Source organism: Tamandua tetradactyla, chromosome 11 (assembly GCF_023851605.1).
Source record: "Tamandua tetradactyla isolate mTamTet1 chromosome 11, mTamTet1.pri, whole genome shotgun sequence".
Lineage (NCBI taxonomy): Eukaryota > Metazoa > Chordata > Mammalia > Pilosa > Myrmecophagidae > Tamandua > Tamandua tetradactyla.
This window is the reverse complement of record NC_135337.1, coordinates 85,541,466-85,568,123: the sequence shown is the minus strand read 5'-3', so window position 1 is coordinate 85,568,123 and position 26,658 is coordinate 85,541,466. Positions and strand designations below refer to the sequence as shown.

Sequence of the window (26,658 nt, the reverse complement as noted above, 5' to 3'; positions counted from 1 at the left end):
GATTTCTCCTCTTCACGTTCGGGCTATTTCTGTGAGCCCTGGGCTATTTCTGTCCCGATCTCTAAATGTCTGCATTGTCTTTCCAGTTTCTCCAAAATGTTTCCTCTGAAACTACTGCAGTAAACTATTCAATGCTCACCCTGAACGGGTAGAGTCACATCTCCATCTAATCAAAACGTGATACCCACAATTAGCCATGCTACATCTTCCTGGAAATAATCTAATCAAAAGTTCCCACCCCATGATATTAAATCAGGATTAAAAGAATGACTGTCCCCACAAGAGTGGATCAGAATTAAAACATGTCTTTTCTAGGGCACATAGTACTTGCAAACAGACACATTAATTAAATGATCAATTAGTTTTAATTATTATTATTATCATTTATACCCAAACACTATATAAAATACAAACGTTTGAAATATTTACTTCACAATTTATAGAGTTGTAAACTATTGCCAGTGACATTTGATTTGTCTTACTATCTCTGCATTACCCCTTTTGTCTTGTGGAACTAGTCAGCCATGCCTAAGGGGGATGGGCCCTCACCTTCCCAGCTGGGGAGATTTACAATTCTGTATGGGATCTCAGCTGTTCCCCCCATTCAGACTTGTGTACAATGTGTGTCTGGTCACTTATGTCTCTAACAGTTGTTCTGTACAGTTCCTGGCTATTTACTAGCTGCTCTAGAGGATGAACTAAATTCCACACCTCACCCTGCTGCCGTCTTTCCCCACCTCCCATTCTTTCACTGACAACCGTCCTCTTCACTAATTAAGTTGTACTAGCCCAGATATTTTGTATATCTTTTTAAGTGCAGTGATGATTTAGGATGCCAGTGATCATTAAAGTATCCATTGTTTTGTTTTGTTTTGTTTTACCTACACAAAATGTCTTTTTGCATCTATCCCCCACTGCCTTTGAGTAATTTTGATCTTTCTAACTCCTGGGTCAGTTGATGATGATTTTACTTCAATGAATTACAAAGGATATACATATTCATATCAAACATAATTAAGTGCATAATTAATTACATAAACATGATTAATATTTAGCTGTAGAATCAGAAGTGCACCAGATGTGGTTCTAGTAAGGTTTATTTTATTTTTTCCATAGGAAAATTTCATCTTCTACTGGAAATATTTCTGTTCTCACACTTGAGACTGTGAGGAATGAGTACTCATAGATAATTCAACAATCCTTTGTTTTTATTGTACAATACTCCTTTTTAAAAAGTAGACCATTTGGCTAATTCACACATGAATTCATTCTCTATTAAGAGGAGAAATCAATGGTTCTCTTTCTGTTTTCTCTCTGGAACCAAGGCAGATTTGGAAAAAATTACTCAATTCATATGTGTATGCACACATATGTATTTATACACACATATATAAATATTACTAATAAATTTTATTTACTATTTTATTTTATTTATTTATTACATATTACTAATAAAATATGATGAACAAAAGATAAATGGAAAAATATAGCAGGTCCTTGAAAGGGAAAACTCGCTATTGCAAATATACTCAAAATTAATCTATAAATTCAGTATATTTCCATCTCAAATTCAAGAGTATTATGATGGCATTTGCCAAGCCAATTCCAAAGGGCAAAGGACAGAAAATCAGTAAAAACAGTCTCAAGCCACAATACCAGGCCTCCTTTCAGGACTGTTTTTTCTTGTTGTTGTTCTGCGTTTTGCTGCATTCAGAAGGGAGGAAAATGGATCCAGAGAGGCAAAGAGAAAAAAAATTCGGGCATGGAGCCTTATGCATTTTAGTCTTCTTCTTCACTGCTCTCCATTGTATTTTTTTTCATAAGCAATGTTGATACATATATTGGAAAAATATTAACCACTCTTAGACTTTTTCATAGAGCCTCACTTCAAAAAGAAGTCATCATTTTACATAGCACTTTATTATGTAAGTAGAGCAGGTGGTATTATATTGAGGTGTAAGAGATTAAGTGACTTTTCAAAGACCATAAAGACTCCAGTGCTATAAACCAGATCTATGAGATTTATGAGAAATCCCAGAGATACAGATGTTGAAAAATGTTATTTGAAGATGCACACTTAGATTAAACTAATGAAACTTAAACATCATCATCATCCAGGTATTTCTGTTGGGCAGAAAGTTGCATCTACAATATAAAGACTCGAAATTTTTGGCAATAAACTATATCTTTATTTATTTACAACAAAACATGCATATATTTATCCCTTCTACAAACAGGGGTTAGAGGTGCATCACCCACACGGTCTGGAAATGCTGCATTAAATTTTTGGCCCTACCTTCAGACCAGAGAACAAGCCTCCAATCAGTTTCTTCAGTGCTTCACGAATCTTCTTACCCACTCTTGATCAGCAGATGTTGCCTCTTCTGTCACTTTTACATTGCCTAAAAAATTTTCAAACTACACTTTGCTGATATGAAAATCTATAGGGGTAGATCCTTTATCTTAATTTTCTGTTAAGAAATCAGTTTCTTAATTTAAGAAATACAACATCTTGCATGATGCCAGAATCTCCTGGAATGTCTTTTTATATTAAAGTCCTGGACCCAAAAGTCTTGCAATATCCATGCAAGAGATATACAGATTTCAGTGGATTATACAAATGCTTTGTAGTTTCTGGTGTAACTGAAGCAATGGCTTCAAATGTTTCCTTTTTTTAATTTCTTAATATGCCCTAAGATAGACTCACTGACTTGGTAATGGCACTAACTGCAGGAGCTGTTTTGTGGCTTCTGTAAAAACTCGCCAATAAATTCCCACCTAATTTCGTATGCTGACCTGGAATATATGGAAACGGCAATGGGGAAAGCGTGACATGGCAGATGTAACTGTACATGGTTAATAAAAGAGAAAATAAGTACCAAGGAATGGATCATAATTCAAATACGATCATTGTAAAGGTTACTCTAGTTGATGTAACTGAGCATCAAGTTGGAGTCTGAGTTGCTTGGCATCAGAAAATTAAACAATTCTCATTTTCATGAAAGAACATATTATTTTCTCAGAAAAAAAACAACAGACATTCTTGGAAATCAACTCTAAAATAAATTTCTTATGGTGGAAGAAATTTCTTTTATGTAAGGTTCCAAAAGCAAAATGAACAGTGTGCTTCACAACTGTTCTATAACTAATAAAAAGGGATATTTATCATTACTATTTTTTGAAACCAAGACATAACATACATACATTTCAGAAGGTTATTCTGCAAGAAGCTAAGCAAATGGTCCACACATAGAACTTTCTCGTGTACTAATATGGTCAGAGATGGACTCTAGAGAACCTAGAGAGAGAAAGGTGAAGTCTTCATCTCTTAGTTGATATTCACTAAATAGCATTTCTGTCAGCAGTCTTTTGATTGGCACAGACGTCATGAGGTTATACTCTCCCTTCAGGGTCTGAAGTGATGTTATAATGGAAAGGGAAATGTGATGTCAGCTATCAAACAAAACATACCATCAAGTCCAGCATATTAAAACAACCTTTTATTTGTTCAAGAGAGAAAACATGAATGAAATACATTAAGGGGTCCAAAAAGGGGGAGATTTATAGGTAGTAATTTACTATGTTTAAAACGAGACAATGGAAATCTGTGGGAAAATAGATAACATTCTGTAAACGCTCCTGGGCCATTAAGATAACAAATCCCCTGTTAAAAAGAGAGGAATATTTATGCTGTTTGCCAGGAAAATTTGAAATAAACAAGTGAAAGAGCAAAGATGACATAAAGGTGGTTATTACACACAATTTAGCTAGTATATCAGTATTATTCACTGAATTTAATGTGAGGAACTAAAAATAAAGAATCACAAATGAAATTTAAAGTTGAAAAGTTGTCTAGAGTTTGTAATGCTTCACAATATTAGAGAAAAAATAACAGTTGCTTGTTCAGTGAAGAAAGTGAATTATATGATATTGTTATCTAATATCTGAATGCAAGTATGGTGAAGGTATTCTTCAGGCCCTCTTTTTATTGTAGGAAACGTGAGATAAAACTTAAGGAGGCTTACTGACCCCAGAATATGCTTTACATCGTAGTGCATGCTGAGTGTTCTTTTCTGGCCTTAACGAAATCATATAGCATTTTGGGGGCAAAGATGCAGCCCAGCAATCCAGCACTGGAGGCCAAGATGGAGAAGATCTCCATGGCCACCATGACCTTCCCCTTGGTGCTGTGGGAGACGGGGAGGAAAGTGACCCAAACACTGCAGAACACCAGCATGCTGAAGGTCAAGAACTTGGCTTCATTGAAGGTGTCGGGCAGGTTCCTGGCCATGAAAGCTACAGTGAAGCTCCCCAGAGCCAAGCATCCCAGGTACCCAGGACACAGTAGAAGGCAGTGACGGAGCCCCTGCTGCACTCGATGATGATATAGCCAGGCTCAGAATGTGTGTCTATGTCAATGAAAGGGGGAGAAGTTCCCAACCAGATTCCACAGAGAGTCATCTGGATCAGGGAGCAGATGGGAATAACCGAGTTAGGTGCCCCTGACCCCAACCACTGCTTCATCTTTCAACTTGGTACAGTGACCTTGAATGCCAGAACCACGGTGACGGTTTTGGCCAAGACATTGGATACAGCCACGGTGAACGCCATTCCAAATGAGATCTGTTGGAGGATGTAGGTGGCTGTGTTAGGACAACCGATGAAGAAGATGAAGCAGAGGAAGCACAGGAGGAGGGAGATGAGCAGGACGTAGCTGAGAGCCCTGTTGATGGCCTTGACTATGGGAGTGTCTCAGCACTTTACAAAGACCCCAAGAACAACAGCTGTGAGCAAAGAGAAGCAAAGAGCTGTGCAGACCAGAGTCATCCCCAGAGGGTCTGCATAAGCCAGGAATGTCACAGCCTTTTGGAGGCAGCGAGTTCTCTCCCTGTTTGCATACTGACGATCTGGACACTTCACACACTGGTCTGTATCTGGTGAGAAATGCAAAGTGTCATCTGCCCAATGGTTTTTCTCTTACTCCTAGGACTGCGAATGAATTGCATGGACAGTTTTAGCCAAATTCTGTCCAACTTGCATGAAATCTGTGTTTCACCATGCTTGGTTTTTAACTCCTTCACTAATATTGTAGGGTAGAAATCAATTTTATTAACACATCTTCCTTTTTTACCCATTTTATGAGTGATGGTGTTTGGTTTTGGGTTTTGGTTATTATCTATAATGTTGCTATGAGCATTTTGTATATCCAGTATCAATATTATGCTATATTTTCCAGTCACATAAAATGCAAATATTCACCTTTGCAGGTAATACCACACAATTCTCCATATTGTTACAATAATTTACACTCCAACAAACCATATTGGATTTCCAGTTTTTCAATATTCTCTCTGACACTTGACCATGTTCATTTAGGTTTAGCTATTACGGTGAATATTTTGAGCTATTTTACTAAAATTTTTATTTTCCATTTACTTGTGACAAATTAATCTGAGCAGTATCTCATAATATGAACTTCACATTTAGACATGTTTTTGTATGAAGTCCCTGTCCACACGTCATGCCCTTTCTTTTCAAAAGGATATTCTTCCCCTCTGTTCTGTAGGAGCTCTCTTTACATTTGAGCCAGTTTGAAGTTACTATATACTACAGAAAAGCCATGTTTGAATCCTGATTTAATCTTGTGAGAGCAGCCATTTCATTTAATCCTGTTTCAACACTGTAGGTTGGAAACTTTTGATTGCATTGTCTCCACAGGATGTAGTGCACCCAATTGTGGGTGTAACTTTTCATTACATGGAGATGTGACTCCATCCTTTCCAAGTGGATATTGATTAGTTTACTAGACTCCTTTAAAAGAGGAAATACTTTGGAGAAATGACAGAGCCAGCAGGAACTTCAGAGCAGAGCTGACACAGATGTCGACACTTGGAGAACAGAGACATGGACATTTGGAGATGCTTGGAGCAAAGCTGATGTTGCCATGAGATGTTAAGCAAGCCAGAAACTGGAGAGAGACAAGGGAAACCAAGAGATAAAAGCTAGCTCTGGGGAAGTAAAGTGAGGAACCCCCACAGGAACAGAGGGTGAAAGCATGGAGCCCAGGAGCACTGGACCAGCAGATGCAGCCTCGTGACTTCCCAGCAGACAGAGGTGTTCCTGACCCATCAGCCTTTCTTGAATTAAGTTATCTTTCTTTGGATAGGTTAATTTGGACATTTTTATAGGCTTAGAACTGTAAAGTTGTGACTTACTAAATTCTCCTTTTTAAAGGCCATTCCAGTTCTGGTATATCACATTCTGACAGCTTACAAGCTAAGGCAACATTCTAGATGTGATTTCTTATTGGCCTGATTTATTTTTTTATCAGACACAAGGTTTTCACAATCACAGAATCACGTTGTGAAAGCTATATCATTATTCAATCATCATCAAGAAACATGGCTATTGGAAAACAGCTCTACATTTTCAGGCAGTTCCCTCCAATCTCTCCACTACATTTTGAACAACAAGGTGATATCTGTTTAATGCATAAGAATACCCTCCAGGATAACCTCTTGACTCTGTTTGGAATCTCTCAGCCATTGACACTTTGTCTCATTTCACTCTTCCCCCTTTTGGTCAAGAAGGTTCTCTCAATCCCTTGATGTTAGTTCTCAGCTCATTCTAGATGCTGAGTCTCAGCTCATTCGAGGATCTCTGTCCCACATTGCCAGGAAGGTTCACACCCCTGGGAGTCATGTCACATGCAGAGAGGGGGAGGGTGGTGAGACTGCTCGTCATGTTGGCTGGAGAGAGAGGCCACATCAGAGTAACAGAAGAGGCTCTCTTGGGGGTGACTCTTAGGCCTAGATTTTAAGTAGACTTGACCTATCCGTTGTGGGGCTAAGTTTCATATGAACAAACCCCAAGACTGGGGGCACAGCTTATAGCTTTGGTTGTCCACACTGCTTTGAGAATATCAAGAATCCAACTTGAGGAATTTGAATTTCTCCCTGTTCTCACTATTCCCTGAAGGGGGCTTTGCAAATACTTTTCCACTCACTGATCGAATCACTCTGGGATTCATCGGGGCCTCACTCTGGACAAACCAACAAAATACCATGTCTTACCTGAGATTCCAAGTACTTATGGCATTCAATCAAACTACCTACATAAGTTATATTAGCAAATGCACTAGTCAAAATATAAATTTTGTAATAAATAAACATTTTTTGCTTTAGTCTCACACATGAGGTGACATTTTAAGATATTAATTACCATCTACTTTCAGCACCCTGCAATAATGACATTCCTTTGTTCTTCCTCATGCAAAAACATTTTTAAAATTTATACATTGTACATTTCACTATTATTGTACACTCAAAGCATTCCTAGATTATACCAACTCAATCTTTAACATCTATCTTTCTTTCTGATTTCATTTATGTCCCCAGCCCTCCTCCCTCTGTCATTGTCACATGCAGCTTCATTCAGTGTTTTAACATAATTATATTACAGTTAGGTAGTATTGTACTGTCCATTTCTGAGTTTTTGTACCCAGTCCTGTTGCACAGTTTATATCCCTTCAGCTCCAATTACCTGATATCTTACCCTATTTCTATCTCCTGATGGTCTCTGTTATCAACGAAATATTCCAAGTTTATTCACTTATGTTAGTTCATATCAGTGAGACCATACAGTATTTGTCCTTTAGGTTTTGGCTAGTCTCACTTAGCATAGTGTTCTCAAGGTCCATCCATGTTGTTACATACTTCATAAGTTTATTCTGTCTTAAAGCTGCATAACATTCCATCGTATGTATATACTACAGTTTGTTTAGCCCCTCGTCTGTTGATGGATATTTTGGCTGTGTCCATCTCCTTGCAATTGTAAATAATGCTGCTATAAACATTGGTGTGCAAATGTCCATTTGTGTCTTTGCTCTTATGTCCTCTGAGTAGATACCTAGCAATGGTATTCCTGGGTCATATGGCAATTCTATATTCAGTTTTTTGAGGAACTGCCTTCCACAGTGGTTGCAAGTGATCTGTTTTAATATTTTGTTCCACTAGTGACTTTACATTTCATTGATGAACAGGAAACTGTAATTTAATCTATTCACATTTATTTAAATTTCCCTTTAATGATGTTATCCTGTATGTCTTGTTCAAGAAATTTTTGTCTTCCCAAGGTGAACATATCTTTCTCCTCTGAGATCATAAAGAATTTTTTTACTTTTTACATTTAGATTTACAACATGCCTGATATTTATGAATCCATATGTGACCAGTGGTTTTCTTGACTTGCCACTTGGTGCCTTTTATTTTCTTTTTAAAACTTATGCTGAAACCACAGAACTGTGACTTATGAACTTGAATCAGGCAGAATAAAGACTCCCTAAAGACTCCCATTTAATTATTTGTTTTCCAGTTTTCCTTAGCTAAGTATTCTATTTTCCATATTCATATGAATTTTATAACTTTCATAATTTTATAATAACTTTCATAAGTTGCAAAAAAGTTGTTATTGTGATAGCAATTGCACTGAAACAATAGATCGATTTGGAGAGTACAGACATCTCTTCATAGTGCATCTTTTCATCCAAGGGCATGAATTGTGCCTTCATCTATTTCAGTATTAAAATTTTTCTTACTGCTCTTCTAGAACTTTATGAGAAGAATTTTTCTGCATTTAAAAAAAATTTGGTTATAGGCATATCATATTTTCAAGGTATTATAAATGTCTTTTAAAATTTTGTTTTAGAATGCCTGATGACTGACCTAATATGCAGCTCACTAAACTCAGTTTATAAAATTTTTCCCTTGCTAATCTTGTACAATAATATCATCTGCAAGTGAAGTCAATTTTTTTGTGATTATTCTTTTCACTTCTTTTCCCACCAATTTTCCATTAGGTAGAGCCTCCAGGATAATGACTAGTAGAACTGGAAATACTGAGTATTTTTATCTCATTCTTAAACTCTCTGTCTTGAAATTCTTTCAATATTGCACCATGAGTTTGATATTTGCTCTAGTTTTCAGTAAGTATCCTTTATGGGATTAAGATGTTTCCCTCCTGTTCCTAATTTGATAAGGATTGTGTTTTGTTTAACTAGATGCTACCAGAAGCAATATACCAGAAATGGAGCAGCTTTTAAAGGAAAGGTATCAAATTACAAGTTTTTACAGCCCTAATGCCATAAAAAAGCTACAAACTAAGGCAATCTCAGAAAGATAACTTAAGAAAGGTCAATATCTGTCACATGGCAAGGTAGGTGGCTGACATCTGCTGTGTACTTGTTCCCAGTTCTGTTTCTTCCAGCTTCTGCTCAAAGTGATTTCTTCTCTAAGCATACAGGGACCTTCAGTTAGCTTTCCAGTACAGAACTCTGGGTTCTGCCTTGTGTAGTATCTCATGGGAAGGCACAAGTTGATATCTGCTGGACTCTACATCTCCAAAGTTCGTGTCTAGGCATCTCTCTCTGTCAACATGCCAAACATCTCCACATGTCTGTGTCTCTGGGAGCTCTGCAGCAACTGTCTAGCTTCAGTCAGCTAGACACCTCTCTCAGTACCCAGTGTCCCCTGGGGCTTTCGCATTTCCAAACGTGTGTGTCTGCATCTGCATTTGAGATTTCTACAAATGTTTCCTCCTTTAAAGGACTCCAATAAATTAATTCAAGAACCAATTTAAATGGGCAATTTCACATCTCTATCTAATTAAAAGGCCATACCCACATTTGGGTGTGCCACATTTCCATGGAAATAATCCAATCAAAGTATTTCCCTCCTATGATATTGAATCGGGATTAAAGAAACATGGCTGTCCCCACAAGATTGTATCAGGGAAAAGGCATAGCTTTTTTTTCAACAGTTTCAAACCAGGAAGGAAGAATTTTGACTCTGTACTTGTCCTCCATATCCTGTTCTATTTATTGTGTGGTTTGGGAATAGAAAGGAGAGGTGGGGACTTTGTGGGCACACCAACCTATCTCATTGGAAATCTCATTATCTGGACATAGTGCACAAAGGTATCAGCAGGCAGGCTTTCTCTCCTGAGCAGTTTTCTGGAATCCAGAAATACACCTCTCACTGCATTCAGAATGGGGAGTCAGAAGAAAATCAGATACGTGTTGTTAACATATGCAACTTTAGTCCTCTAACAAACAGATTGTCTTGGATATTGTACCATCAATATATTTAAATTTTAAATTTAATAAATTGATGGGATGTCATGTATATTATATAGTATGAAAAATATAATAATTTATATTTAAATTTTATCAAATCAAATCAATGGTGGGATGTCTTGTACATTACATAGTACAAAATATATAATAATTTAAAATATGAATTTGAATAAATGGGTCCTTTTTCCTTGTATTGGACAGTGGATAAAAATTTCTTCAACTTGAAGGGTGAGTTGTTAAATGCCCAGATGTGGCTATTTAGTGAGCAGGAAGGAGGCAGAAAACAACCATGACAAGATTTTGATAATTTATGTGTAATATGAAAAACACATGGCCTGGGTCCCAACCACCTCTGAAAATCCTGTGGCCCACTCTATCAACTCCTCAGATACAGACAATTGTTGATTACTTGGTGCATCTGAGGCAAATTGTCCTACTTTCACTTTAAGTCCAAAACCTTCTGGAAAATACTGAAAGTTGAAAATGTCATAACCAGCATCCAATTTCCTTTCTTCATCCAAACTCACTGGGTCACCAGCAGGATTGTTAAATTTTATGTTCCTCAAAAACGGGTGAAGCTAAAAGAAAAACTTCATTTTTTGAGACATTGAACCTCAGTATTGAGGACAAAATATCCAAATTTGGGAACATTTGTAAAATCCAAGTTTTATAATGCACTTTTATCATTAACATCCAATGAATTATAATAAATGAAAGCATATGGAGGGCCAAAATATCATGGCATTTACGAAATTTCAGCCAGTTTCAAGAGAAACCTCCAAAGACAAGGGGATCAAACAAATCTGTGGTTATGGGATGCAGAAAAATCTAATTGAAGAATTAAGTTAAGCCACACTCCTTATTATCTGAATTCTCTCAGGGCATCTTACAAAGAAAGCTTAGCAATGCCTGAAGTGGTTGCAGAATTAAGTGAGATCATTTATGTAAGTTATGTACCATAGTGCCCAGTTTACATGTCAGTTAAAGAACTAGTTCCTTCCCTGTTGTCATTTAAGAGCTTCATGGAAGAAGTCTAGATATTATTTATTGAAAACATTGGGGGTATGAGGTTGAGGTCCCTGTTAACACAAAGCATTGACCTCAACTCATAACTTGTTTCTTCTCTGTCACTTTGCAACTTCTTTCTGATGACCTTTACTCCTAGAACAAGATTTGCTTCATAGACAGGGAACCAAGTGCATGCACTCCTGTGCTTTTGGTGAGGGAAACCTAAATTACTTGGCTTGAACATATGTGAAACCCCCAGAAAGCCTTGTTTATGACACTTTCTGAAATACATGTGGTATAAAATGGAAGAGACATTACCTGCCACGGGTCAAGAACCAGCCAATCTCCATTTCCCACTGACTGCATTTCTGCTTGTTGAAGAAGCATTTCATGAAGGGTCTGAGCCACGGCATACACTACATTGTACACATTATAACTTCTTTCCATCATGTCTTTGTCAAATTGCCAAAACGTCATGGACTCCAAGAAGGCATTGGGTGGACAATTCTCCAGTGTTTTACAATAAGATTTGGAAACCAAGCAATCAAAATATGTGAGCCACAATCTAGAGAGGTAAAAGTCTTCTGGTATTTGGAAGGGTTAGCTGTCTGAATAAAAGTTTTGAAACCGGGTATCTCACCATGGTGGTGTGAAAAAATGAGAGTTCCATGGAATGAGTCAAGGAGAAACTCTCTCTCATTGGAGGAAAAATCCCACTGTGAGGTTGCGATCCAGACTTTCCAGATCGCTAAATGTTCCCATCTGTGAAAGTTAAAACCTAGTAGTGAGTCAGAGTCCCCATAAATGACAACCACATTCATGGAGGATTCCTTGATATACAAATGATAGTGCCAGTACTTTGAGAAATATAATCTCTCAGTGACGGGGATCATTTCCACAAAGGCTGCACAGACTCCATTCCTGTCCATCTCTCCTCTCAAGTCCCAGAGGAAATGAACACCTCTCTTGTCTTCTGAGATGGCCAGTCCCACCCAGGTCCAGCAAAAGTGCAGTATCATTGAGAACATGCCAAGGGCCAGAGATGTGTCCTTGGGGGCCATCTGATAGAGAGACAGAAACTGGCCACCATCACTCAGGTCAAGGTCAAAAAGACCATAAGAAAGCTAAAGGGGAAACAGAAAATGAACCAGCGTAAGGAAGAGGATTGGTGAGGAGCACAACCTCTGTCCCAATGAATATTAAGCAATGATGGAAAGTGGTAGAGGAGATATTTTCTTATTATGTTTTCTCATCATACCCTGATCACTGAGCTTTCTAGAAAATAATTGGTGATTCTCAGAAGTCGAGGAAACTCTTTTGTCTCCTTTCCCCTCACTCTTCTTTCTATTCCAAATAAAGTGCATGAGCACATCCTGCCAAGTTTCTGTGTACTTGGTTGTATCCTTTGAGAGATGCATAAGCACAGGTACACATTTTCCTTTTTTTAACTTGAAAAGTAACTTAAAATGGCACCAAATGAGACATTTTCCCTCCCCTCCACCTAGGCTCACCTGTGGTACTTTGTAGAGTTCGAGAAGTGTTCCAATCTGAGCAGACACTGTCCATGTTGTCCCTGTAAGGGCTGCTGCAGATTTTCTCTCTGTCTACATGTGTAATTAGGGATGCCCTTGTCCGGCCCTGATTGCCAAAGAATGGTACTCTCCAATGTCTTTTGTTCACTGTGTATGGGGTTATAGAGGTCAAAACCCAGAGAAACGTGTGTAAAAGATGGGGGTTCCTATTGATCTCTTCAATGGCAAAAACCAAGGCCAGAACATATTGGCAGTTCTTGGACCACATCCTATAGAATGTACAGGGATATTTAGGCAAAAGTCTCAAACCATGATTATCTTCATATCCAATACAATGACCAAATTAAGGATGAAATCACAGGCAGCATATTCTCTCTGCATCAACAGTTTGCTCTACTAAGATCTTAGAATTTTAGCTGATGCAAGTAACATAACTCGGGCTCTGGAAGGTCCTGATTGAATTCTACATACATGGGGGGGGTGAGGAAATGACACTATGTGTAAACAAAAGTGTAAGGGATGGAAAAGCACAGTACCTTCATATTGGCATTTGTAACTCATTCCTGATTCAGGAGCCAAAATGCTTGTTTATATTAACACATTGATAACTGCTTCATAGTATGGCAGTGATATTGACGTGAGGTTGAAGATTGAGTAATTCCAACTGAAGGATGTACCTCCTTAGCGGTTCAGTTCCACAGCATAAGCAAAATTGGATGGGGCTGGCAGAAGCATAATATCTGAAGGGCCCAGCAGAAGAGTGACAATCAAACAGCTAAGCATCTACCCCACCAAACTTTTGGATATTCCCTTATGAAAAATCAACAAACTGAGGAAAACCACAGATCCCCATTGAATGTTGAATCATTCAAGGCTCAAACATTTAGTAGAAGCAAAAATATGGAGAGGGAGGTGATCCTTACCTATAACTAAAAAGGACTGGAAATATGTGAAGAATCTAACTGGAAAAGCATCTTAAAGTCTAAAAAGTCTATTTCCATTTCTTAATTTAAAACTCTTGCAATTATGTCAGCATAAATAACTAATCAACATCTTCAGCAGTACTTCCTCCAAATGACCCTTATTCTTTTCATGTTTCCTGTAGATCTGTGCACAGTTCTATTTTCTTTCTTAAGATATCATCTCCCCAGGCCAAAGAAACTTCCCTTCATTTTTATTACCTGGGACCTGAAATCCCATGAAATCCCAACAAGAATAAAACAGTCTCACATATTTGTTTCTAATGGCATTTTATTGAGGCTTGATTAATATTCTGCTAACTCCTTGTTAATGTTACCTGTGTACTTGAGAATGGGTGCTCTTCTATAGTTGGACAAGGGGTTCCAAATGTGTCCATAAACCAAACTCCTTAATCTTTTTCTCACATGTAATTGATATTATATGTATGTTGTTTGTTTGAGAATTGTTGAAATTTCTCACCGTGATGGGTGATTTATATCTTTTTCATTCTCTTTTTTGTTTTATTTACATGATCCTATGATATCTTCATATAATGTATAACAATTGCTGTAACTTTGTGATGAGTTGGGCCTTTTATCAATATGTGTTGGCCGCAGCTATGACCCTAAGAAATGTTAAACTAAAACGAGAGGAAGACTGGGATCAGGGGATCCGGAGATATCAGTCTTCAGATAAGTTTATTTTCAGCCAAGTACAAAATTATATACTAGAAAGAAAGGTGGAAAAGGTTGTTTGCATGCAAAAGCTAAACAATGCATAAACAAGTTCCAGGAAGTAAATACTTCTAAGGCTAAGATGTTAATTTCCCCTTAGCAGGTCTCTTCCAAAACTCATTGTGCTTTATCTGCATATTCAGCTTCTATTGAAGTTCCAGATCCTGAAAGCTCAAGTCTGTATTCCCTCACAGACTTGTGTCTGCAAGATTTAGGTTAAACAACAACCTTTTAACTACTGCAAATATGAATTGACCACTCAACTCTTAATGATGCAATTTATCCTTATCCATTTTATTCTAATATAAATGTACTTACCTAATTTATTTTAGTTATTATCTGCCTATGATATCTATGAATTTTATTGCCTACTTTAACATCCAAGTTTCACTTTTTTTCCTAATGTGTCATATAGACCCAATTTTAAGAAAAAAGCATAGTACAGGCTTTATGAAAATTAATTGAGTTATCTGAAGAACAGAGAAGGCAGCCATTTTATACTTATTGCAGGTGGTGTCTTATACCTGAAAATGAAGTCTCCCTTTCTGAGTAATAAAGAATAATACGTGCATATTGTTGGGTTCTTCACCAAGTAGATGCTAAGATGGAGTTTAGGGATACCAGGAATTTATTGGTGATAACAACATGAAAAATTAAAGAAGTGGAAACTGGGTGAGGCAAGGAGAGCTTCTGACTACAGTGTGAGATACAAATCTTCACTCCAAACCTACTAAATCAGAGAGTCTTGAGGGGTGCAGTGGTGTTTACCAATCGCTCCCTACTTTAACAAGCATTTAAGTTGACTCCAGTGCATGACAAAGTTTGAAAATCACTGGTTTTGGAAAAAGCCATGATACCATGATATAAACATAATGCAGAAAAACTGCTTTTTAAAAAGTTAAAGCAGAAGATATCTTACAGGAGACAGCAAAAAATAAAAATTATCTGAATTAAAAACTCAAATTATGTCTAGATAGGCTTTGAAGAGAGGATTGAGAAGTAAGATCTTATTAAAATTTTCATCTAAGTCAATGAGACAAGCCTTCAGATTTTGGGTTTTTCTTTTTTTTCTTTTTTTACTGTAAAATACTTAAAATAGAATGCAAATAAGTTGCATCTATCCAACCTAGAGGAAAACATTTTAACAAGTAAAATTGTTATAAAATTAGCAAATCTAGCAACATTTAAAGGAAGCAAATTACAACAGCTAAAAAAGAGGTATATCCACATACATCATTTTAATTATTTAAATCATTTTTTCAATATTCATGCTACTTTATGCACACAAGACATATGAAATAATATGTAACATAGGTACCAAAATATTAAGGATTATCCATGACATTCCATAAAAATGTTCACAAAAATAAAGCCATATTTAATATGAAACAATTAATACTTACACACACACACCTATCTCAAGGAAAAATAAACATTGAAGGAGAAAAAATGTAGTTAGGGCTTAAAAAGCATTAGCCCAACATTGCAAAAGCAATTAATGCCACTGAATTATACACTTAAAAATGGTAAAATAGCAAATTGTATATGTTACATATATTCTCACAATAAAAATTAAAATAAGTAAATGAAATAAAAGGCATGTGACCTGTAATATGTATGTTATATAAAATAAAGTTTTTAGAAATATTAGGCAAATTGGACAGAATTCAACATACCCTTAGTGTTTTACCAAGAAAATCAATAAATTGTTTAATTGTTAATTTGATTTCTCATATATTTGTGTAACTGACAGATACACATGCACACGTGACTGACTACATACAAATTTCAAACTTTCTGCCTGAAAAACTGGGACAGTGCACTATTGTAAAATTAGGTCTCATCCTTGTCCACCAATCAAGTTCTACACTAGAATCCATTACTGTATTATTAAAGCCATTAGAAAAGAGAGATTCTTTGACCAACCAACAGAATTTCCATTCAGGGACTCATTAAATGAGCAGAAAGATATGGAATCCAGGTCATTTAGCCACAAAAAGTTCTTGTTAAATACCAAAATGCAGTAAACAAATGAATAAACTTTTAACCAATAATCGTACTCATGAATAATCATTGGGTTAAACAGCCAACCATACCAATGAACAGAAATAGGAGCAATTCATTGATAAGTGAAATATATATGTGTGTGCGCGCACACACACACAGAGAGAGAGAGAGAGAGAGAGAGAGAGAGAGAGAGAAAGAAATTCATTTCTTGAAAGACAAATAGAAAGGGGATTCAATGAATGTGAAGTAAACCTGAACTTGAGAAGAGAAAATCAAGGGGAAAAGGAGAAATGAAAAGGAATAAGAAATTAGATATTATCAAAACAAAATAAGAGTACACACCAGATATAAATTAAAATCCTAAAAGAAAATAATCATGAGATGTGTGTTTTTTGAAAGGTCAATATAACTATACCAATAAGGTGATTTTGATAAAGAAAAAAATAGGGAAAACAAGCATTAGCAACATCATGTAAGAAAAAGAAACAACAAGTAAAGCAACAGAAGCAATTTTATCATCATCAGGAGAACATTGTGTATAATTACACATAAATGACTTTTAGATCTCAATGAAAGGATTGTTCATCTTTTTTCAAAAGAAATATGAATCAACAAACTTAATGAAATAGTAAAGAGAGAAAATTATACCAATGATGAGAGACGGTATCAAGACATTTTTAAAAACTTTTTTATTGTATAATATAACATATCTGCAAAGCAAAGAAAGAAAAAAAAGCAATAGTTTTCAAAGCACTTTTCAGCATGTAGTTACAGGACAGATCCCAGAGTTTGTCATGGGCTATCATGTGATCCTCTCAGATTTTCACTTCTAGCTGTTCCAGAATATAAGAGGCCAGAAGGAATAAATATTTTTTATCACTACAATTGACTATTTTTTCTTTTTTATCATGACATTTTTAAGAAATAAAATTCCAAATGTATAACTTGAATAGATTTATGGAAGTATTGCTTCTAAAACTTAAGAACTAGATCATTACTTTTGTGGGAAATTCTTCCAAAATGTAGAAAAAGAAGAAACACCAAAAACTTGACCAACAATGAAAGGAAAATGTGAAAGAAGAACCATCTTAAATAGGCTATTAACAAATTAAATCACTGCTTGCTACTGGTCCTCACATTTCTGCAATGATGAAAATTATATATGCTCATTGAAGTACACAAAGCCTTTGAAGAAATTCAACATCTATTTCTAACTGACATAGTTGAGGAGCAGGTATTTCTTTAATACGATTAAAAACAAAACCAAAAACCCTCTCAAAGTGAGAACCATGACTTTGCTCAAATCAGGCGTGGGTGAGAGTCTGACGTGGCAGCATCACTCCCCCCAGGAGGTAGTCTGAGCCGTCAGCTACACCCCCAGGTCCAGATCTGAAGGTGTCAACACTGTCAGCCATGTTTACTGATGAAGTGCCATCTCCCTCAGGTATTGAGGGATGAAAACTCTTTCAAGAATCCCTGAACAAGCACAATCTTAATCTTAAAATCTACCTTGAGAATTAGTCTTTTAGTCCCAAAATTACTTAGAACATTACTGGAATTCCTCGTCTATCACATATACAATAAAATAGCAGGCAAATGGGAATGGAAAGGAAGGAGCAAGCCACATTATTTTTCTGGGGATAAGACTGTTCATGTGGGAAACCAAAGGAGGGAAAACATGAAAAGGAAATGTAATTGGTAAGGAGGTAGTCAGCCAAACATATGACTGCCGTTGGCTTTTCAATATAACATCAATAACTTATAAAATCATTATGGGAACATATGTACTGATAGCAATAGACAAAAACTGCTTTGGCTACTATGGGAAAAACCATAAATCTCTACTGAGGAATGTAAAAACATGAGAAGCAATATTACAAAGATGTCAATAGTCTGCACAACCTTCCATACAAGTAAACACAGAGAGTAAGTTACAGGTTTCCAGGTCCCAGGCAATGAGGGGAAAGGGGAATTATTGATTAGTGGTACAGATTTTCTGTTTGAGTTGATGAAATTTAGGGATAATGGATATCAGTGGTGGTGGCACCACATTGTGAATGTCATTATTACCACTGAATTGTACACTTAAAAGGGCCTAAAATGGAAAATTTTGAGTTGTATATATATTACCACAATAAAAAGTTTTGTTTCATTTCAGTTTGGGTTTTTGTTTTTGTTCAATTGTTTTGCCTGGGCAGGCACAGGGAATCAAATCCAGGTCTTCAGCATGGCAGGAGAGAACTCTGCCTGCTGAGCCACTGTGGCCCACCCAAAAGTTTTAAAAATGGTTTAAAGAGAAAATTTTTAAATTAATGGTAATAACACTTTAGGAGTTTTCAAGAAGCATGAAATGTTCAGGAAATTAGTGAACATGATTGAGAATAAGGGGAGAATTTGAATTAGCAGAACACATAATTGTTATTATTTATTGGCCACAATAATTGAAACAGTGCCATTTGTAATGGCACTGGAAATGATGGATATGTCACTAGGTATAATGGGAACTAGAGAAACAATTTGCTTTTACAGAAATGTTTCATTCATCATAATGACAGTATTGAAAATCAGTAGAAGAATAATGGATTATACAGTTGGTGGTGAACGTGAATCATTTTGAATATAAAACCAAAGTAAACTACTTCAGACTTGAGGCAAAAGTTTTCCATTTACCATAAATAAAAACAAAGTACTGGAATTAATGTTGTATATTTATAAAATTATGGATTGGGAGGCATGGAAAAAAGGCAGAGAGAGTATAAAAGTATGTTAAACTTTCATATTCTTTTCAATCTTTAACATGCCACAACAAAATATTTACAAGAAACAATCTGATAAAATGAAAAAAATGAAGTAGCACATACATGTTATTTTCAACAAGTAAAAAATTCTTTAAAAATGAAAATGCCTGTTGGTGAACAGAAAAATGGCAAAAGGCATGAAAGGTGAATCATCAAACAAAATATTCTTAAGAGCAGTTAACACAAGGAAATATGACTAATCCATCTATTAATAAAATAAATGCAAATAATATCCAATGAGCTACCATTTTCTAACATTAATCTGTCCAAATATTTGGACATCCATGTATTAAATGTGAAGGAAATAGATACACCCCTTTATGCTTTTTGAAAGTTTCGATTAGCTTATGTATGTATGGTTCTTTAGCAATATGCATTGAAAAACTTTGATAGAAATACAAATAGCCTTGTAATCAACCACTTTACTCCAAAGATTTCATTTGCTTTTTCCAGGTAGAGTGAAAAGGTCTACCTACTAGTATGCCCATTATGCTCTCAATTATAGAAACAAATAATGAGAAGCCAATAAAAATGCAAACATTTTGTTGGGTTAAAATTACATTAGTCCTAAGAATATAATATCTTGTAGGCATAAGAGTGATCACTGTAGAAATGTATGTTTAGAAAACATATTTATGACATTCTGTTTTATAAAAAAAACAGATTAAAGAGGAAGGGGGAAAAATGCTCCCACCACTGTAAGATGTGCATATTTATGCACAGAAGAGTAAACATTATGATGAGGGCTTCATTATGACTTCCCGGACCTGAGGCACTTTTGTCTTTGTGAGCCTCTAGTTCTATAAATGAGCATTAAACTTTATATTTCATGACTGATTTGGTTTAAAGACTCATACATTACTATTATAAATTAAAGCATTTTCAATTTTTTTCTTCTGATTTTAGAGGACCTGAAAACATTTTCTTGATCCCATAAAGTCTTGTGTGCCCTAAGCACTATCCTTCTGAGCCTAGTGGATAAGTCGGCCCAGATGAGAAAGCGTTGTAGGATTGCAGGTATGTTCTGTTAAGTGTGAGACGGGGTTTTTATCTATGTGTCTCAAAAGAGCAAATCGGACAAGGTGCACGTTTCCCTGAGGGGGTATCAGTGAAGAGCAGAGGACAGGAAGAAAAGCATTTATGTCTCCCCCTATCACAGTACCGCACTCTTTCCCTCCACCGTACAGGGTCTTTCCAGCAGGCTGGGACATGTGCACCAAACTTTGCTGCTCCCCCAGAGTCAAGCCAGAGCATCCCTGAATCAACCTCCCTCCACGCCTGCAACCCTGACGCTGGCTGAGAGTCAGCACTCAGCAGCATCCGTGAGCACGAGCTGTGTGCATCACAGGCATGGGTAACAATTTGGCAAAGATGTTTTAGAAATTTATGGAAAACAGATAAGCAGGGAAACATTGGAAGAGTGCCAAGGGATGAAAGAGATCATCAGACCAACATCCAGAAATGAAAAGTAATTAAAACAAGTCTCATTCTTAGCAGGAAGAGGTCCCAAATTTCTAACCCTGCAATCCTCAGTCACAAATGTGCACAGCTGCTTGCAAAACGTGCTCCTGGCACTTCCACAAAAGCAGAAGCTGTCATATTTCTTGGGGGAAATTCCCCCTTCTCAAACAAGTAGAAATAATCTGCTGGGATTCTCTGACATTTTACTTCATAAATGCATTAATTAGACTATAAGATCTATAATTGGCATTAGCAGAAATCTTAAAACAGAGATAGTTTAAATGTCCAAGTGAATCATAATCAAATTATACTAGAAAATATCTCACAAATCATTCATTGCTTATTACTGGCCAGGATTGCATCTAGCAGAAGCATGGAAAATCCCTGACAGACTATTATATAAAGATCCTTCAAAGAATGGCAAGATGCCAAAGTGAGAAGTTTGTCCACGCAAATGGGACTCAGATGCCAGTGGCGTCTTTGTAAAATTATTCCTAATTATACACATGAGGAAAGAAGCATTAGCAGACCCTTGACTTTGAGGAAGAGACATTTTTCTGTAGCACAATCCCAACATCACAATCACAATGTCAGTGGATTGTGTTCCTAAGAGATATCACTTGAACCACTGCTTGTGGCATCCAAAGCAGGAGGAGAGGCAAGGACGGTGGAGCAGGGTGGAGAGGCTGCCTCATTAGACTCCCAGTAAATGCTTCCTCAAATTACCCAATGGAATGCAATAGAAAAGAGCAGAGTTCAGTCAAAATGAGTCTTCTCCTCTATCGAACATACATTTGATAGTTTGAAGGTAGCAATCAAGCCCCCCATTTCTCCCAGAAGAAATAATAGTGTTTCCCTCTGTAACCTGTGTTCATCACTCCCCACAATTCATGAAGGTTTCTTTTGCTAAAATCTCTGGAAAAGAGAGCCATGGGAACAAAAAGAAAAAAATAGAATACTCACATTTCCCTTTGAAAGAAAAAAAAATCCAGAAGGATGAGGCACCACAAATTATGGACATTTGGGGGTGCAGGGTGTAGGTGTGAAAGCAATGGCAAGTGATGCAGATTACACTGCTCTAAACATCGACAACTTGCCCAGGCAGCATTCATCATAATAATCAAGCAGAAAATAAGTGAAATAGGCACTTTTCTGAAATAGACATCGTTGGTGGGCTTAGTGTTTCCGTGGTACGGCACAAATGTATAAAGGGGAAAAAACCCAGCAATAGTCAGATCTCCATCCTTAAATACACTGGGTTTCATTCTCATGAGCAGCTGGGATCTTCTAAATTACACACAGAACAGGGAAGTTTCAGGAGCAAAAAAATAAAAACCCATGAGAGCATCTCAGAAGTACCTCCACAAATCGAAAGTAATACCTTAAATGTGTGCTAGGTATGGGGCCGGGCAGAGCTGAAATGGAACCTGCAGGCTCAAGCAGATAAATGCATGCATATATATATATGCATGTATATGATTTTGTTGTGAACAGAGAGGCAGTTGTAATGTCACTAATGACCTCTTTTTGCTAAGCCTTTTCCCCTCCTCTCCGACAATAAAGGCACCTGGGAAATTTTCCACCCTGGGGCTCTGCATCTGAGGTCTTATGTCCAGGTCAAAAACAAAAGTTGAAAAATATGTTTGAAGACCATCCCTCTCACCTCTAAGTGTTAATTCATCCAGGTCCATGGAGAGCCAGGCCTCAGGGACGACCTCCTCTGCAGGCAGATTTAGTTCTATCCCTTGTCAACATATCGGGCCCATTCAATTAACTGGCATTTATTGCATCAGAAAAATGCCTTGTCAAGAATGGCTCATGCAAGTCAGGATATAGTTATGAACATCCTGGCAAACTGCCCTCCAAAGACCAACGTGGGGAGGGGCCGCTTTACCCCTCTAGGTTCCACGGTAGTTGCAATATGTCCTGGAAGGTAGACATAGGTTTGAAAACCACTCAGATGAGAAACATCCACAGGTCAGTGTGTCCCTGCCTGGGGAAGTAACTGTCATTCTCAGTTGAAAAACTGCAAAATAAAAGGTTAGGCCTCTCATAGATACTGGTACTCCATGATTGGCTTCTCTTGGAATCTCAGCTCTTGGCACGGGTGGAGGGATTCATGGCTCCTGTGATTCACGGACACACACTTTGACACTGTCTATAATTTTATGGCACATTCTAAGTGTTATGGGCTCAGTTACTGCTCTTGCAGTGTCTGAGCTTAAATGACATTCTTGGACCTGACAGTGTTATTCTGACTTCCCCTACTCTTGAAATTAGTCTTCCAATAGAAAAATACATCTTTTGTAATATTTTGCATAGATGAGCCCCAGTAAATGCTTCCTCAAATTACTCAATGGAATACAATATAAAAGAGCAGAGCTCAGTCAAAATGAGTCTTCTCCTCTATCAAACATACATTTGATAGTTTGAAGGTGGCAATCAAGCCCCCCATTTCTCCCAGAAGAAATAATAGTGTTTCCCTCTGTGTTCTCATTTCTATGAAAATAAATTTTATTTAAGCCTTGAAGAATTTTGGATTCTTCAAGAATAGAATTTAATTTTCTGTAAAAACAGATGTATCCCTTCACTTCACAGTGAATCCTTTTAGTTACCACCTATTTTAAGCTTTCAGGAGAAGAGTAAAATTATCATAAAAAAGCCAAGAAGATGATTTATCTGAGAAAAATTAAAAGTGTCAAGAATGGTAATTGAAGTAAAGATTGAAGTAAAGAATTGGCGTATATGGGGAGTTGTAAAGGTCTCCGTCATTCACTCAATACAAGCTCTACAGAACACCTTTTCCTCAGAACGTTGTATGAGCCATGTATGATAGAAGGGAAACAGGAAAAGTCTTAGGGGATTTTGAAAGACATCCTATCCCCCACTGTCCTAAATTACACTCAGGGTATAAAGACATCTGGTGTCCACCATGCAGTTCACATGACATGGTGTCAGGGGGGCAGGGTGGACTGGCACATAGCAGTATTTCTCCCTCCTTCTGCTTTGGGTTGTTGTTCTCCAGAGGATGATGAACTAGCAGGAGTATTGCATATATAACCAATATTTATGGGAATTTCTTCCTACTGCCTGAATTGCAGAAAATGCAGCATGCTTGTGTCCCAACAATATGGAGGAAATCTTAATTTATAGTATGTTCCTGATGATAGCATAAATATCACCTTTCTTGGCTGCGTTGTTTTTTTCAGTCTTTTCCACTTGAAAGACATACCTCTAACTTCTCCAACAATGTTGAGATAACATGCCTACTAAATTACTTCAAAAATTATTGGAGATTTTTAAAAAAGATATTCAGCTTAAAGAAAATAAGACATACAAGTAAATTATTGGATAAAGGAATTGATTACAAAAGCATCTATCTGCCTGTTAAGAATCTGAGAATTGACATATCAACTAGTTGGTAGTGAGGACATTAAGGGCACTGTGTACTTTGGATAAAAGTGTGCAGCTCCTGCATGAATAATTTTGGCAAATCTGAATCACAATACATTGTTTGTAGTCATCCCTAAAGACATTGTCTAGGGATGAGTTTGGAAAACAGCTTTGTTTGTTAAAGTATTTTGTTGAGAATCAGAATTCAATTAATGTGGAGCATGGTGGATCATTTAATTGTCCTGGAGAATTTTCCAAAAAAAGAAAATAGCAAGCTGAGCATTTCAATTCTCAGGTTAAGGCATAATAAAAACGAGAATATTTTCAGGACAACACAAATCAAATCTCCTTTCTCTGTAAACTACAAGTCGGACGTGGGTATAACTAACAGACTCTGATCTTATGGCTTAATGCATAGCAAAATAAAGGAATTCACTGATTTGCCAAAGAATGAAAACTGAGTAAATGAAAGAACACATCTTGCTTTTTTCTCTCAAAACCGAGCATTAGCTCTGAGCAATCTCTAAACCTAAAACACCACCTAATCTGCCAGTCAAATGATGACTCTGTGGTCAGGTAAGGAACAAAGGAAAAAATAGCCTCATTCTACTTCCTAAAGAAGACAATAGGTCTACTTAAAATCTGATATTATTTCCTAATATCTGGGATTAATATTTGAAGAAGACATAGATGGCAATGGCCAAAATATCCATGGAGCTATTCCGGATATGTAAATGAGTACATTTGTAGGAAATACCATGGAAAATTTCCTGATAATGACTCTGCTTATGAAAAGAATTCTTGAAGAGTTAAATTATATCACTAGAAGAATCCCAGGGATGAGTGAAACCATAAACAATTGAAGAATCAGAGTTGTAATATCTATTATATTCTCAACTAACTCATGTTGAAATTGTACAAAGAAAGTCATCTATCAAAGAAGGAATATAAATTATTGAAGTTTAATGATTCGGTGACTGACAGCAGTCCAAAATGTGCCATTTCTGGAGCCAATTACCAAAACCCTGACAACAGGTACTCAGCATTTAAAATGACAAATGATTTTCATCAAAAGCATATAACACAGGACTGGTTGCTTTCTACTCTCAGGAACTGCAGTACACATTCACTCCTCCAGCAATTCCTATAATTTTATATGTACCAAATTACCTCTAATAAATAATTGCCACCAAATATTCAGGCAGAGGAGTCCAACTCAATACCGAATCCTCAGAATACAATCAGTCAGGTCAAATGGTTTAAAGAAAATACAAAAGATAAGTTGTTTTGATGGATGAAAAGCGGAGACAAAATTCTAGAAATTAAGCAAACATCAGATTCTTTTATACAATGATGAGAGTATTTAATTTGGGTAAGCTGGTATTCACCTCAGTTAATGGCAAGCAAATTTCTAAACTGTGACCCAGGGTCCTTTTACAGGGCAAATCTTCACCTGCTGGAAATTATTCTTAAGGCATACTTTATGTCCTTGTTTCTAAGACTATAGATAAACGGGTTCAGCATGGGGGTGACCACTGTGTACATCACTGAAGCTATTGCACTTGCCCTTGCATTTTGGGTGGCAGCAGAACTGAGATACACTCCAAGACCTGTACCATAAAACAAGGACACAACTGAAAGATGAGACCCACAAGTAGAAAATGCTTTATACCTGCCCCCAACTGAGGAAATTCTCAAAATGGAGGAAACAATCTTACAATGCGAGAAAAGGATCTCTGTGAGTGGAATAAAACCCATAATTCCAGTTGCAATATACCTCACGAGGTCATTGAGGAAGGTGTCAGAACACGCAAGTTGGACTACATGATCAAGGTCACAGAAAAAGTGGGGTATTTCCAACTCTGTACAAAAAGACAATCGCAAAAACATTAAGCCATGTAAAAGAGCAGCCAAAACACACAATATCCATGATGTCAGCAGCAGCAGACCACAGAGCCTGGGGTCCATGATGACCGTGTAATGCAGTGGGTGACAGATGGCCACGTAACGGTCATAGGCCATTACAGTTAAGAGGAAGTTGTCTAATCCTACAAAAACCATGAAAAAATACATCTGAGTAAGACAGTTTCCATAACTTATAGTTTTGGTCTCTGTCTGGATGTTCATCAGCATGTTTGGAACAGTGGTGGAGGTGAAACAAATGTCTGCAAAAGACAGGTTAGCGAGGAAGAAGTACATGGGCGTGTGCAGGTGGGCATCAGAGATGATGGCCAGGATGATGAGCAGGTTCCCAGTGAGGGTGACCAGGTACATAATTAGGAACAGAGCAAAAAGGAGGGGCTGCACTTCTGTGTCTTCTGAGAGTCCCAGGAGGATAAATTCTAAAGCACGTGTTTGGTTTTCTAGTTCTATGTAGCCGATGAAGTTGCTGGAAAAGAGACCAAAGCAATGCAAATTTAACCACAAGCCATGATCAGCAAATTAGCAAAAATGCTCTTGGTTGTAGTCTAATCCTATGAAAGTAATTGATTCTTCTTGTTTTATATAGATCCAGTGCCCTTTATTTGAAAATACCAGGAAAATCAAATGCTCTTGCTTTTCCTTGATATGATGACCAGTTTTCTTTGTCCATAACTTTAAACATTTTTGCAGGGCAATACTTTTCACTACAA

General features: G+C 37.0%; 1 protein-coding gene and 1 pseudogene across 1 annotated transcript; both read right to left on the bottom strand.

The window, feature by feature from the left end:
* Positions 1 to 4,011: 4,011 nt before the first annotated feature.
* On the bottom strand, positions 4,012 to 22,323 carry LOC143649205 (vomeronasal type-2 receptor 116-like; annotated as a pseudogene).
* A 3,151-nt stretch (positions 22,324 to 25,474) lies between these two features.
* Positions 25,475 to 26,392, bottom strand: LOC143649650 (olfactory receptor 7A10-like). The gene has a single exon (XM_077119580.1). It carries the CDS (start codon positions 26,297 to 26,299, stop codon positions 25,475 to 25,477), a length of 825 nt encoding a protein of 274 aa, XP_076975695.1. The 5' UTR covers positions 26,300 to 26,392.
* Positions 26,393 to 26,658: the final 266 nt, after the last annotated feature.